The sequence below is a fragment of the Ambystoma mexicanum genome, chromosome 4p (genome assembly GCF_040938575.1).
Source record: "Ambystoma mexicanum isolate Mex_15411 chromosome 4p, UKY_AmexF1_1, whole genome shotgun sequence".
Classification (NCBI taxonomy): domain Eukaryota; kingdom Metazoa; phylum Chordata; class Amphibia; order Caudata; family Ambystomatidae; genus Ambystoma; species Ambystoma mexicanum.
Window position 1 is genome coordinate 1,110,268,822 of NC_090927.1, and position 15,914 is coordinate 1,110,284,735.

The window sequence follows — 15,914 nt, forward strand, 5'->3', positions numbered from 1 at the left end:
GACAACAACAGGTGACTGCAGGGGAGGAGGCAGCATTGTGGGTACTAGAGGAGGGGTCAGAAGCACCGACAGGGCCAGGAGAGGAGGTAGGAAAGGATGTGGTACTGGCATCCCCGGAGGGACCGTAGGAGGCACGACCTCCAGGACCACCTCCTGGATGAAGCCCTTGTGGAGCCCTAACATCTGGGGGGCACACATAAGGAGGAGGAAGCATTCAAATAAGCGTTCCTTACATGTCGCCGGATCGCGGGCACGGCCTTCCGCTGCACTGGACCTCCTTTCCTGATGAAAGCGTCAAGGAGCCTGGGGTGGGTATCCATAAGGTGGAGAGGGGTAGATGTAACTCTGCAGAGACCATCCGCCTGCGCCCTAGTACCGAACGCCACTTCCCGAAGGAAGGGGACTTGAACCCTCTTGAGTGTCCCACTCTGAAGGCAAAGAAGCCGGTTGAGGCCCCGAGCCCGAATCCAAGATTGTCGCCGGCCTTGCAGGCTCTGCTGTGTGCTTGTCAGCCATTTTTGGGCTTGGCGCCACGCCCTGGGAAGCTCAGACATGGAACAGTGCTCCCTACCCCCAGAACCTGAAGTAGAAGCACCAACCTCACAGGTGACTCTGGTAGGCCCAAAGCCTTCAGCCAGCAGGCCGGCAGTCAAATCTCCTTGTGTGACGACGGAGTAGGCTGGATGCCCTCAGATGTGGACACGATAGTTGTCTTTGGATCGTGCTTTGAACTGACTCCTGGAAGCAGAACTCGACAATCACTTGCACCCTGGTGCCGAAGAGGACGATGAGCTGGAGCGCCCCTCTGTGGACCGCCCGCAAGAGCCTCTGGGACCCTCGGCCTGGGTGCTGGTAGTCTTCACGGCCTCCGGCCTGCCAGAACCAGAATCCAAGGTCCTCTTTACGGTGGGAGGCCCCGGGAAGGAGTCCCTGTGCTAAGAGGCCTTGTTAACGAAAGGACCTATCTTGTCTTGACGTGGGGTTCTGGCAACAAACTATTTAAAATGACCGGCAGGAGAAGGATGGAAGATCTCCCTGCAGCGGGAAAGACGATTCTTCGAGGCTCAGTGACCGAGAGCTGCAAGCCATGGACGCGTCCCACTGGTGGTCACGCCCCAGGCACTGAACGTAGAGCGCATGGGGGCCGGAGGCTGGGAACGAGTGATCGCGGGATGTGCATCTCCTGAAGACTCCTGTAGCCAACATGCGCCGGGGGAGGCAAGACACCGAAGGGAGGTGAAGAAAATCCAAGACAAAATAACAGGGAGTACACGGAAAGTTGAAAATGTTCCTGCGGTATTGCTGAGGTCCAACATCATCCGTGCGGAAAAAGGGACTGAGTAGAGGCGCCGGAGGGTGGGGTCTCAGGGGCGTTCCCACGACCAGGGCCGCGTCCCCACACGGTATGCTAAATTTAAAGGGTAAGCTCATTTTTTCAATGCAAAAGGTTCCAGTACCGTCCCCGTGTTGGGGGACGCCGACAAGGATGGAGGAAAGGGGACAGGACGTATGAGTAACACTGCTCAATCCTGCTTAAACTTCTCACTGCCCAGCGTTTTCAAGTAGATTAATAATCTTCTTTATGTACTTATGCAACATTTCTGTGACAAGGTGCCACAGTACGAACATCTTGCATCCTATAAATGTATACAAATAAAAATTATAGGAATTGATTAATTTTAAATTCAAATAGCTTATAGGGTAATGAGAAAGGACCCCTAAAAACATGTATAGGTGGATCAGAGAGAGCGTCATCTTTTTTTGTGAAACATGGAACTGTTTTTGTGCCAATTAAATGAAACCCATTCAGTGTGAATCAAATCATATGTCCCTAATTGCAATGTAAGCACCTTTTCTTACAATTTAAATTATGAAAAATAACTGATCTTAGCAAAGATAAACACTTGTCAAAATAAAAGTAGATTGTGCTATGCTAGCACATGCTCAACTGAACTGAAGTTCTATGTCTAAATTAAAGTTCTACATTTTGCAGAGATTTGGTAGCCTCAAACAAAAATGACATGCTTATAAGATAGTATTAAATAAAGTTTAAGCAGTTTTTGAAAAAGTTATGAAATACACATTTTTGGATTAGAACAACGCACCTGTAAAGTTCAGATTCGAGTAAAGTTAGTTGCCGAGCAATTTCTATTGGATGCAGTGTAAGCAGATCAAACTCTCTGGTCTGCCCTGGTCTGCATATATGCCACTCAATAGCAGGAGGTGAGCTTTCAAAGGTAATATTGTGACTTGGTCCGTTAGCTTGCACCAGTTTTTTCCGATAAATTATCTTTGTGATTGATTCTACCCATTTTTTCATAGCTTTACCTGAAAAGGAGGACAAGTATCAAAAACAGATATGTTCACAAAGACCGCAACCATTCAATCTTGATGTCAACAAGTTAGCGTTTAGCATTACTATTTCTTTTTTTTAAATTCTCTATGACATTACAACATCTGTGAATCCCTGGTAGCCTTCTACACAACAAACATACAGCAGAAGTGGACTGAGAACAAAAGTGGCCCTGGAAAGGTTTTTCAAAGTGGCCCCATATGCACTCTCCGAACAAATAAAGTGAGCAAGGCCAACGGCTGCAAGGAGAATTTGAGGGGTAGTCCCTTAAAGAAAATATGAGAAGAAAATAGGACCAAATGGTGACTTTTAAAGCACAGTTGTCCATAGATGGGGATTAAAAAGCAGAAAAGAACACAAAACAAACATTTAATCTGTAAAGAAAACATACTGGAATCTTTATAACAAATTCTTTACCTCAAAGAGGTTTGGGAATGAGGAGTAAAAGAAGGAAGGGGACAGAGTAAAAGGAGTACAAACGCAGCAGCATCAATCTTAGTTTGATGATTTGGCCCTTAATGTACAGAGGCCCTTTTAAAAGGCAAAAGGGGAAAGTTCCTCTGTCCCTGAGAGTAGACCAAACCTTCCCTAACTTTAGGTGTAACACTGTAAATTGGCTCATAACAAAGAACCTCTGACTTACCCTAAATGTGCGACCCTACATGTACCTTACTGTATGATCAATTGTATTATATGTATATAACTATTGTACTATTTTGCACTTTTGCGGTTACCTTTTGTATATTACCACTGTAATGTTTGTACATTTTGCTAGAACTATTGGAACCTTACGCTGAACGTATACTTGTCACTCTTGTAATTTGTGCCCAGTTACCTTTGGGTACGGTGAGCCATATAAATCAATAAACAAAGTGTGCAGAGAGGAGTTGACGTGGGTGCATAGGTGTAGATGTGTTAGGGCCCAATTAGGCAAGGCCCACCCAAAATCTGTAAATACCCACTCAGCGCTCTGAATTGCAGTGGTGCAAGAAGGTAGAACCACAAAGATGCCCCCAGGCTCTGGAACCTCTTCCCTGTTAACATGAGACTCACCCCCTTGCTTCTACATTTTAAAAAGGAGCTCAAGTCCTTGCGGTTGAAGGAATGGGTTCACTCCACAGATAACCTGACTGGGCTATTTGTTCCCTATGCTTTTTCACCCCTGGTTGCTTGTAGATCCCTTGTTGCCAAATTGTCGCCTGTGAGTTGCTGCCCCCTTAACCCGCTGAAGTCTACCTTGACTGCAACACTCTCCGATAGAGATTGCGTCCCTTCTCTGTCTCCGTCGCTCCGCACACCTTTTGGTGGTGGTACCTGGTCTTGAGTCTTCTTTCGGGTCCCTCTGACTATCAAGCTGGAGAAGCTGCCATCTCCTTGGCATCTATAAGACAAAGCTACCTTTTTTATCACTGCAACTTTCCTATTGGGTTTGTCTCATTTTCTAAGGGGAAAATATTCAGACTACTAAATTGTCTATACATAGCTGAAACCATTACTTACCTGTACATTTTGACTTAAAACTAGTCTAGGTACAGTCTCTGATCTTTGAGAAAATGAAGTGAATTTGAACCCTTTGCCTTTTATTTTTAAAGTGTATGCCTTTTATGTTTTAAATACATTTCTCTGTTTAAGCCATTAACTTTGTAGATAATATTTGCAACTCTTATCTGTGTTTTAACGTGCCTTGTGTACCTTTAGGCCCCCTTTACTTTTTTGTGCATCTATGCTTAGTGTTTGTTTTTTTTTTACCTACCTCTTGTAGAGAGCACAAACTAAGTAGAGTATGTTTTTTCTCTAGCCACTGCTCGGACAATCTTGTCCTTGGTGTGCCTGATCTATACCTTATACAGGTCCTTCCCCCTTGTAAGATTGAATGCAGTCTGTTCCGTCAGTTTGACCAGGGAGAGTTTAGACTAACTTGGTCCATTACACTCCCACTGTAGGTTGGTCTCTCTGTAATTCTCACCAGAGGAATGTAGAAAACCCCAACACTTTGTGAGAAACGAGCATTTAATGCATAAAGGTTTAGTGCACATCCATCCATCGTGTTTGCCGTAGGTGATAGTGATGAAGTGTCATTGGAAACTATACATGTCTTCCTATATATTTCCTTCCTAGCTCTCTTCAGACCCATCTTTCGTAAGTTCTTGACTGTGCTTTCTAGTCATAACAATTCCAACACTGAATACACAAATATGCATTCCACACCATACTAGATATTCCTCATCCAAAACAGAGGTGCGACAAAATGCCTAGCCCCCCACTACTCCTTAAAATCAATACCCACTTGGAGAAACAAACATTGTACTCACCAAGTTACCTTAGCCAGCACTCAACCTGGCACAAGCATTTAAGCACAATAATAAGCCAGCGCCTGGGTGCCTCTAGTCAAGGGCCCATAGACAGGCAGACCATTTCATTTATAGAGATCCAGGAAGTGTCACAGATCCGACAAAACTTCTTGGTGTCCCCAGATCTTGACAATATTTTCTTGCATCTGTGCAACGTTTACATTCTGTTACGTCCAGCAATCTAAATTCAAAATGTCTTGACTTCTAGTTTGGCAAAATCAGAATCTTGCTTACCGTGACTCCCCTCATAAGCCACAGAGCTTTCTGTGACAATTGCAATTTAGGTACATTGCTGCATAGCAAAGTTGCAAGGTGGAGCCCAATCAGACAACTAATACCAATTAGGATCCCTCCCATACTTCCTCCAGGAGTTCACTAGGAAAGAAATCGACTAGCATGTCCCAAGACCTAGACACTGATGCATAGCATTGCATGCTAGACGTTCTTCATTTGAACTCTGGCATCCATAGAACCAGAAACCAGAGCAAATTCAGCTACACTTAAGCAGCCGGTGCACTTAAGTACTAGTCGCAGTAAGATTCAAAACAATCAATTGCATTTGATTGGCACCAAATTCGCAAGTTGACCTTGGGGGCAACTTTCAGTTTCACATTGCCCCCTCCAACAATAGTAGATTTAGGATTAACCAACGCAAACACATTTTGGCTCTTGCCAGTGCCTAACAAGTTGGTATGAACTCTCTCCTAATCTCTTTGCGCTCAAACACAGTATGCTCTTTTTTTTTTTATTCAGCCAAACTTCATCAAAAAGTTCCTATCAGCAATTAGTTTTCTTTTTTTACAGACTAATTTGTAAGAAGAATCACATTTTGTAACCCCATTTAAATGGTAATAGCAAAAATACATCAAATAAACAAGGCATGTATGAAGGTTATTTAGAAAATATTTCTAAATATCCTTTTAATAACAAGCACAATATCCAACAATGTGGAGTATCCGAGTTACCAACAAAAACACCAACCAAAAGAACATACAATAATATCAAACAAAAATACATTAACCATAAATAAATATATATCAAGAGCAAATTGCAGCAGCAACAAGTTCTACACAGTGCAGTGTGCTAAATAACAAGTGGAAACACAAGTCACTCGATATTTTGGCCTGCCAAACGAGAGCAGGTCAACTAAATTTCATGACCTAATGAGCAAAAAGTTAAAGTCTACTAGAGGAGACAATTCTCTCAGTCTTGCATTATTATTGACTTCAAAATAAAAGAGCCCATAGAGAGATGCTAGAAGGTATCCTCTTTTTTCTAGGTCAACACATAGCTTGCCTTAATGTAGACAATGTTTTCCTCAGGACTGTCTCCCTTGGTGTGATACTCAGAGGGGATTCCTGAATATGAATCGTTCGCCGATATATATCGGCCAGTACATTTTCAAAAATAGATGAGAAACTGGGGTACTTAAAGATGTATGTTCGCAGTCAGATAAAAGAAACAAGTTTGTGTTTAGAGGTGAACACTTGAAGTAAATAAAGAGAAAAACCTATCTAGTTTTAAGACTATTCAGGTGCTCCCAATCAAACCTTGGCAACACGGTCAAGTGTAAAATGTAAAGAGAAGGTACCTCGAAGAATTGGAGGGTCACAATTAGGGTACACTGTGGCGACAGAATTGCCTAAACAACTTAAATCAGTTACTGTAGTCTTCAAAGTGTACAGTTTTTTATTCATGAAAAGTTTCCAAACAGCACAAAAATAAACAATTCAAGGTTAAACCACTACAATTACATGTGGCGAAAAACAAATATTATTTTTAAGGTTATTAACATGACCATGTTCTTTAGCACATAGCCTATACACATTTTTATTTTTCACAGAGTACATGTTTCTGTACTCCTCAGTAACAAAATAGCTTTCATGATACAAAGTTTCATAATAAAACATAATAGTGGAGACAGATATCTTTGTGGGGGAGAATACAGTGCTTGAGACCAAAACAAAAGTCTCTGTGTGCCACCTCCAATTTACGACAGGTTTGGGGCAAGGGTGCCCTTCATCAGGTAAATGATCTTTGTAGATGTGTGAACTGCCTAAAAGTTAAAACAATCAAGCGTCAGTCTTAATGTACTTATAAGAGTAAATTGTGTCTTGTGGGACCAGTGCTCCAAATTAACTGACCTAAGAGTTGGCAGGTAGACTACCAAAAACTTCACAGGCAGGAGAAGCTTCAACGTATCTGATGGAAAAAGTGCATGTGTGTAAATTGCGTAATCTGAAAAGGCATGGCGGTTTCTATGCGATCAAGGCATGGGACCAATCGCTGAGGGATAGCGTTGGGTCCCACGCCATGACCACTGTACACATCTGTAACCTGTTTATACATGTTTTAAACACACTCAACCAAGTTTGGATGGAGCCAGTTGCTATGAGTCTAGGTCTTGCTGTCAAATGCTCATGTGTGCACTCTTGTTATTTCAGCTTGTAGAGGTGATTGTATATTATGGCACTTTTCCTGTGGAGCAAAAGAACTGTGTTTGAGCGTGTTGCGGTATTAGTAATCTACACAAAATGTAGCATCCGCCGCTGTGTCTCGGCATTTTGTAAATTGAATCGATCGAGCAGGTAATGTGCAAGGTCACTTATCAAGTGTGTATTTGGAATTTGCATATAGACTACTGCCGGTAGCTCTCTGCAATCGCTGGGCGCATGAAGTTGCTAAGCCAACTGAGCGCATGCGCATCGGTGTAAGTATAGGCAGGGAGCAACAGGTTGCTAGGAAGCCTTGCGCATGTGCGTAGTTGTGAAAATTAAATATATGTAGTTAAAACGGTCCATGGCAACGGTGCGCCATCTTGGAAGTTTGTTTAGGTTCTGGTCTCTCATATATATTAATGTTCAAATCATAGCAACCTGTGTGATGCAGTCTGAGAAACCGTGAGAGATGCATGTTTGAGTGGGGAACGGCATGCCACAAAATAGACTTCTGGGGTGTCCACAGTGGTATGGTAAATGCTGACATCGGGCAAGTGAAATATTGCAAGGTGTGCTAATGTGTTAACTGAAATCTCTAAAATTGGCAAAATAAAGGATAAAAGCTCAGTGTGGAACAATCCAACGAGGAAACTTAGGAAAACAAACCTATACCTTCAATGGCTCTCCCTATATTGTGTACATATGTAGATCTTGCAGTGTTACAGAAAGCAACTCAAGTCCCAATCTGAATTCCTTCCTTCGAGGCGACATGGAGTTAGGATTATCTATCCAGTGGATTTCTTTGTTGCATAAGTTTGTTCAAATTGCCACCTCTTCTTGGGAGACTTCGATGTTCCAAAATTAACAACTGTACTTGTGCAATGGTATGGCGTGCCTGTTTGAAATGCTGTGCTAGTGGTGATCCCTCTGATCCCTGTCGGATATTAGTTTTATGTTACAGCCAACGTATTTTGGCTTTCCTAGTCATCATGCCAACATAATATAGTCCGCCTGGACATTTGATGCCATAGATCATATTCTTGGTGTCACATGAAGTGTGATGGAGTGCTATATGGTAACCTTTGTAAGTATGGGTTATAGAGTTACCTTTAATAACATTATGACAGTTATTGCAGTTGTTGCATAGTAAGGTGCCCTTATATTGTTATGGTTTCTTAGTTATGTTGGTGGCAAAATCAGCTTTAACTAGGTAATCACGTAAAGATGTGCTTTTGTTCTTAGCAAAAAATGTGGGTCAGGGAACAATTTGGCTAGAGTAGGGTCAGGGGAGCATGTTCTCCAGATAATACCCATCAATCAATTCCAAAGTAATTCGCCCATGGCACAACAAAATAGTGTCACTTAGTGCATTAAATAAGTCAGTCTATCTTCTCAAGGCTTCTCCGTTCTCTGCCAATTCGTTGTGGATCCCTCAAGCAATTGCGCCTGCCTAATTGTATTGTGGATCAACGCCAGAGAAATGGACTGCGCGTTACATTATGTAGCTTCTCTAACACGCAGACCATGTGTGTTTTGGAATAGTTTCACTCATCTCTCTTGACACACCCCTTTCAGTATCTTAGGTGGGTCTTTCTTCTTTCTACTCTCTTTATTCGGGTGTGCCTCAACAGTCACTGCTGGGCCCATTACTATTGTCTCTTAACACCATTTCTCCATCTTCTACCATCTTCTCGCACCACCTAAACGTTGATGACTCTCAGATCTTTCTCTTTTTTACCTCTTTGTCCTACTAGTCCCTCTACTCTCGGGGCCAGTCTGCTTGCAATACGATCTTGGATATCCGATCACTACTTGTACTTTAACCCTTCTAAGACTGAGGTTCTCTTTTTTCCTGCCTCAACTAATTCCCCTCCTCTGCCACGCCCCACCCCCATCTTCTGTCCACCCTCCAATATTTCTTCTGCTCAATATGGGCGTTATCTTCAATTCCTCCCTTTCCTTTTCCTATTACATTACTATTGCACGTTCTTGTTGTTTTCAGTTCTAATATTTAAACGGCTCGTAGGTGCCACACATTTTCGCCACAAAGATTCTAATTTCCTCGCTCGTCCCCCCCTCCTGGCCCCCGAATGTTCTATTGTTCGAGTCTTCTCCTCGATCTCCCACATGCCAGTTAACTCCTATTCTATCAATCTATAATCTTTCTTTTAGTCTTTCATTACACTTGTCTCCTAGGGAGTGAGTCTACTTCTCCTGTATTGCTTTCTCTATGATGGTTATCATTTGAATCTAGTCTATTGTTCAATTTCCTCTGTACAGTCTTTCAATGTCTACACGGCCAGGACCCTTGCATCTTCCCTCACATCTCATTCTACTCCCATTCCTGTTCTCTGTTCCATGTCTTTTCTTATATATGTCCCTCATCCCTGTGCCTCATCTCTCTTTCATTCTTTTACTTTGCTTGCCACTAACAATTGGAATGAACAGCCTTGTCAATGTTATCCTCTCAGCCATTCTTTAGATCCGATCTTAAGGATCATCTCCTCTGTTTGAGTGATGAGTTATTCACACACCTATTGCACTGTTTATTTTCGATTGTGAAATGCTATGGCATAAAGCCTTACACAAATACATTAAAATATATTTCAAAGTTATTGGATGAGCCTTCCAGTTTATGTAATTTATGACCAACTGATTTTTTTGCCTTTTCACTTCCCTTTTATGTTCGCTGCAATTGTATTATTACATCTGTTTTATCAAACAGGTTTTTTGCTGCTTCAATATGTACACATTCTAAAAATATCTCTTTCTGGTGGTAAATGTGTTAGGCAGAATCCTGTGCAGTTCCCTTAGGGAGCACTGCAGAAGATTAAGACTACAGGTGAGAGCAATAAATACCCTTTGGTATCAGTCTGTACCACAAAGATTTAGTTGGTAGCTGTGGCTGAGCAGTCAGACTTATCTCAAGAGGGAGATGAGCAGTATTCAGGGTTTACACAATAGGTCTACTGTACTATGGTACAAGGAAACACTGACCAAAGCTTTGTATTCAAAAGTAGATATACATTTATTTTAAACACTTCTAATAAAACACATGTATCACAGTCATCAAGCAAGTTAAATTAAGTCAAAGGAAAAATACACACTCCCAAGTTAAATTGTAGACCAAGTGAACCAGAGTGAAAACTGAGCAAAACGGCACAGTGAAAACCACACTGAAGGGATACTCTAGCAATTCCTCACAAGGGAGGGAAAACGCAAGTTATTCAGAAAGGAACAAGTTACTTACCTGTAACTGTTGTTCTCCAGCATGGGTCTGGCATGGATTCACATGCTCATGAATATTCCCCGTCATCAGGCTGGGAATCTTCGGTAAAGAAAAAATCAGTTTCAGTTTCGTTTCTGAACTGTCTTTCTGCTAGTAACCAATCACTGGTCTCTGGGTCATACTGCCCCCAGCCAATGACTGCCCTCTCTCTAAGCCCCTCCCCCGGCAGCCATCCTCAGATTTGGTAGCACGTGAAGTGGCAGTATGACCAAGTGAAGAGCCGCAGAGGGGTAGGCGGGAGGGTTCGCATGTGAATCCATGCCAGACCCATGCTGGAGAACAACAGTTACAGGTAAGTACCTTGTTCCTTCTCCAGCATGGGGTCTGGCATGGATTCACATGCTCATGAATAAAAATACATAGCAGTACACACATGCACAACCACGGGAGGTGGCAAAGGCTCAACATTAAGCATTACATCCAAAACTCAACATTAAGCAATTCTTACCTCCTCACCAGGCTCACCTTTAGGCTAACAGGTTGCGCAGCACTGCCTGGCCGACCCTGGACTCCTCCCTGGAATCCCGATCGACGCAGTAGAATTTCGTGAAGGTGTGCGTTGACCTCCACGTAGCAGCCCTGCAGATGTCCAGAAAGGGCACACCAGATAGGAACGCCGTGGTAGCTGCGATCGCTCTGGTGGAATGGGCTCTCGGACGGCCAGGCAGCGGTCGGTTTGCCAACCGATGACAGTACATGATACAGCCGGAGAGCCATCTGGAAATTGAAGCCTTTGAGAGAGCCTTCCCCTGATTGACAGGTCCAAAGTTCACAAAAAGTTGCAACGTCAAAAGTTGTGACGTCTTCCGAAAACTCTTCGTGCGGTCCACATAGAACTTCAGCCCCCTAGCCACATCCAGCGAGTGCAAAGTCCTTTCAGCCGGCGACGAAGGCGACGGGAAGAAAACAGGCAACACCAAGGGTTCGTTGAGGTGGAAGTCCGACGGCACCTTGGGCATGAAGGAGGGGTGCGTCCTGAGCACTACCCTCGTGTCGTGAAAAGTCAAGTACGGGGGCTTGCAGGAAAGGGCCTGGATCTCTCCCACCCGTCGTGCAGAGGTGATGGCTACAAGAAACGCTGTTTTCCACGACAAAAACTTCAACGGAGCTGAGTGCAGAGGCTCGAACGGAGGTCCCATGAGCTTGGTCAGCACCACGTTGAGCTCCCACGCCGGGGCCGGGGCCTTCACCGGCGGGAACGATCTGAACAGTCCCTTCATGAATTCTTTCACCAGACGATGAGACCACAAAGTCCGTCCCGTGGTTCTGGTGTATCGGGAGATCGCAGCAAGATTAATCTTGATGGAAGCGTGCGCCAGCCCAGCCTTGGCCAGCGTCAGCAGGTACGGTAGTACTTGAGGAGCCGTAATCCGTAGAGGGTTAATCTTCTGTGCGTGGCACCAGACAGAGAACCTCTTCCATTTGTGTCCGTAGCATTTAAGAGTTTAGGACTCCCTGGCCTTTGCAAGAACCTCTCTGCAGTCGGCCGGTATGTCGTAACCTCCAAACTCTAACGCTGCAGGAGCCAGGCCTGCAAGTTCAGCGACTTCGGGTCATGATGGAGGATGGCGCCTCCTTCCCTGGAGAGAAGATCCGCGTCCACTGGCAGCTTGATTGACCGTGACGCTGACAAGTCCAGAAGGTCCGGGAACCATATCTGCCTCGGCCACGCAGGTGCGAAGAGGATCATCCTGCACCGTGACCTCTTGAGCTGGTTGATGAGCCGGATCAGCAGCGGCAATGGAGGGAACGCATACAGGAACAGGCCCTCCCAGGGGAACGAGAAAGCATAGCCCATGCTCCTCGGCTGGTGAAACCTGCTGGCGAACCTCCGGCACTTGGAGTTCGTCGCCGTCGCGAACAGATCGATCTGGGGTGTGCCCCACCGTCAGAAGAGGCGATCCACTAGATCCTGTCGTAGTTCCCACTCGTGGCACGAGCGCAGCTCCCTGCTGAGCGAGTCGGCGATGGTGTTTTTTATCCCTGCCAGATGAAACGACACCAGAAACATCCCTTGGGCGACGGCCCAATGCCACAGATCCTGCGCCTCCTTGGACAGGGCTGGGGATCTGGTACCGCCCTGCTTCCTGATGTAGAACCTGGTGGTGGTGTTGTCGGTGAAGATCCTCACCACCTTGCCCTTGAGGGACGGAAGAAAGGACCTGAGGGCCCAAAACACTGCACAGAGTTCCAGGACGTTGATATGGAGGGACTTCTCCGTCTGCAGCCAAAGGCCCCTCGCGTGCAGATTTTCGGTGTGCGCTCCCCACCCTTCCAGGGAGGCATCCGTGGTCACTGTCTTCGGGTGGCCCGGGGTCTGGAAGTCCATGCCCGCCGTCAGATGCGTGCGGGTGCCCCACCACCGGATCGCTCGTCGGAAGCTCTCGTCGAGTGTGATCCTGTCCTCGAAGCTGCCCGTCGTCTGGATCCAGTGAGCGTCCAGGAACTCCTGTAACAGGCGCATCCGAAGCCTGCACAGGCGGATGAGATAAATGCAAGAAGACATCATTCCGAGGAGGGACTTGATGGACCTCACCCTGGCCGCATCCGCAACCAGCATCCGCTGCACCTTGCCCAGGATGGCCCTCGTCCTTTCCTCCGACAGAGAGGCCAGAAGCGCCACTGTGTCGAGCTTGGCTCCCAGAAACAGTGCATCTTGAGCGGGCACCAGGTGGGACTTGGCGTAGTTTATGGAGAATCCCAGGACCGTGAGTAGTTGGACGGTCCTGGCCGTGTGCTCCGCAGTGAGCTCCTTTGTCTTTGCTCGGATGAGCCAGTCGTCCAGGTAGGGGTAGACGTGGATCCCCTCCAGGCGCAGCCGCGCCGCCACCGGTGCGAGGCACTTGGTGAACACCCTGGGTGCCGACCTCAATCCGAAGGGAAGGGCTCTGAACTGGTAGTGACGCCCTTGTACCACGAATCTGAGAAACATTCGGTGTCCCTTTAGGATGGGGATATGGAAGTAGGCATCCTCCAAATCCAACGACGACAGGAAATCGCCCTCCTCCAGTTGACCCAAGACGTGCTAGAGGGTGACCATCCGAAACTTCTGTGCCTTGATGAATTTGTTCAGTCCTCGTAGGTCCAGGATGGGACGCCATCCTCCCGTCTTCTTCTTCACGAGGAAGTATCTTGAGTTAACTCCGGAGCCCCGAAGCCTCTTTGGGACAAGCTTGATGGCGCCTTTCTTGAGCATCGCCTTTACCTCCAAGAGAAGTTGAGGGACGTGATGTTCCTTCCTGGCCACGGGGGGGACGCGCGGGCACTTCTTTAGAAACTCGAGCGCGTGACCCTGGGCCAGGGCGTCCAGCACCCAACGGTCGGTGCAGATGGACTCCCACACGCTGATGAAGCTCGACAGCCGGCCTCCCACCGGGGTGCTTCGGTGGGGGCCCGACCCCACGGCCGGTTCAGTCCTGCTTCGACGAGGTTTTGCCGCCTTGTCCTCCTTGGCGACGATGGCGGGGTCCGCCCGACTTGCCTCGTCCCCTGTAGGCTTCCTGTGACGATGAACGGGCCGCTTGACGATAGGTGGAAAATCCGCCGCCGGAACCTTTGGAGGCACCCTGCTTGCCTCCGCCGCTCCGAAAGGGCGGCCGTCGTTGTTGGAGAACACCAAGAGCCCGGGCCGTCTCCGTGTCTGTCATGATGGCTTGTAGGGAATCGTCCACTGTTTTCCCAAACAGGTTGCTCCCGTCGAACGGCATGTCCAAGACTCTGGTCTGCACGTCCTGACGGAAGTCAGTTGCCTTGAGCCATCCACGCAGTCTAAGGCACACGCCGTTGCCCAACTGGCGAAATCCAGTGTCAGCGATGTCCGTCGCTATCGTGATGGCATGGTCCGATGCCACTTCTCCTTCCTGCAAGATCTCTAGGGCCTCCGCCCTCTTGTCGTCTGGTAAGAAGTCCAGCAGGGGGGCGATCTTGTACCACAACTCCCTGTCGTAGCGCTGCCGATGAGATGACTCATTTCTTTCCCTCGCCGTCCGGTGTGGAGGTTGATGTAGAGGCCGAGGCCCCCCCCGCTTTCTTCCTGGCCGCCGCGGAGACGACCGAGTCGGGGGTCGGCTGTGCCCGAAGGCACAAGGGGGCCGCGTCCGGGACCCGGTACTTCTTCTCGTACCGATCCCTTCTCGCAGGCGTTCTGGATGGGTTCTTGAGGAGGGTGAGACCCTCATCCCAGATATCGTCCAGTAGAGGTACAGCGAGGACCGTCTTCCTCTTGGTCTCGCTCCGTTGATAAAGGAAACCTTCCTTCTTCTCTTCCGGGCAGAGCTGGAAAAGCTCGGATGCCCTGGCGATCATGGCATGAAACGATCCAATCTCGTCGGGTGGGGAGGCCCGGGGAGGAGGTGACGACGGGAGTTCCTCGTAAACCTCGTCGTCTGTGCCCGTCGCGGCCGTGTCAGTCCCCGTATCATCCCCACGGGTCGTGGACGGGGAGGAGGGCTGAGCAGGGCGCGATGGTTGAAAAGGAGGTGGAGGATGAATCCTTCTTCTCTTAGGCGGAGGGCTCCCAGAAGGGCCTGGCTCCGGGTCCCCCGTCGGGAGAGGTTCCTCCGTTGGTGGTAATGGCAATCTCGTCCTTATCTCCGAGCAGAAGGACTGTATAGCCAACAAAATGGCTGCCGAGTTGTCTTGCGGCACTGGTTGAGGGGAGTCCGACGGGTGTTCAGGAGCCCCGTCGGCACCCTCAATGTTCTCGTCGTCTCCTACGTCGGGGTCCCTCCCGACAGGCTGGTCGTCTTCCACGCCAACGCCGTGGCTTAAGACTTCGATCAGCTCCTCCTCAGAGGTTGAGGTCGAATCCACGACGACCTCCTGCCCCCCCTTTTTCTTCCCCGTCGGAGGTTTCACGAGGGTCTTGTCGATGGGCATGAAAGAGGACTCCCTCCGCGGTGGCAGGGAGACTCTGGGCCCCGAGGTCGCCACCACTGGTGTAGCCTCCACAGGCTGAGCCAGGGCCGCCGCGACTGTCTCGATAGAGGCCTTGGCCGGGTGGATCAAGGCTTTCACCACCTTAGGTGCGCTCACCGCCTTCTCCTTGGGGGGTGAGGGGGGGGATCACCGCCTCGTTTGCCCTCCGATGGGGCCTTCGACCTCGACCGGGGTCTCTCCAGGAGCTTCGCCGGGTGCTCGGCCTTCCTCTTACCCGAGCCAGAGCGTTGGCTCGTGGTTGATGGCGCCGGGGAGGATACGCCCTGCCTGGCGCCCATAGAGCCCGACCGTTCGGCGCTCCCGGTGCCAGCGGACTTGGGGGTCCAACAGAAGGCCAAGCACCGCGTCGCCGGGGCACCCTCAAAGGTCTTAGAAGACCGCTCGGACTTCTTTTTCTTCTCGCCTGACGGGCTCTTCCCTTCCAGCCAGTTGGCGAGACGCAGATGGCGGTCCTTCATGGTCCGCTCCGACATATTGCCGCAAAACGCACAGTCCTTCTCCACGTGCGTCTTGTCCTCATGCAGGCAGTAGAGGCAAAGGGAGTG

General features: G+C 48.0%; 1 protein-coding gene across 1 annotated transcript in view; it reads right to left on the reverse strand.

The window, feature by feature from the left end:
- Positions 1 to 15,914, reverse strand: part of SOS1 (SOS Ras/Rac guanine nucleotide exchange factor 1) — a 2,649,334-nt gene that overhangs the window by 869,093 nt on the left and 1,764,327 nt on the right. Inside the window, exon 14 of the mRNA XM_069606702.1 lies at positions 2,106 to 2,328. Coding sequence (XP_069462803.1) covers positions 2,106 to 2,328 — 223 coding nt within the window. The remainder of the gene's footprint in view (positions 1 to 2,105; positions 2,329 to 15,914) is intronic.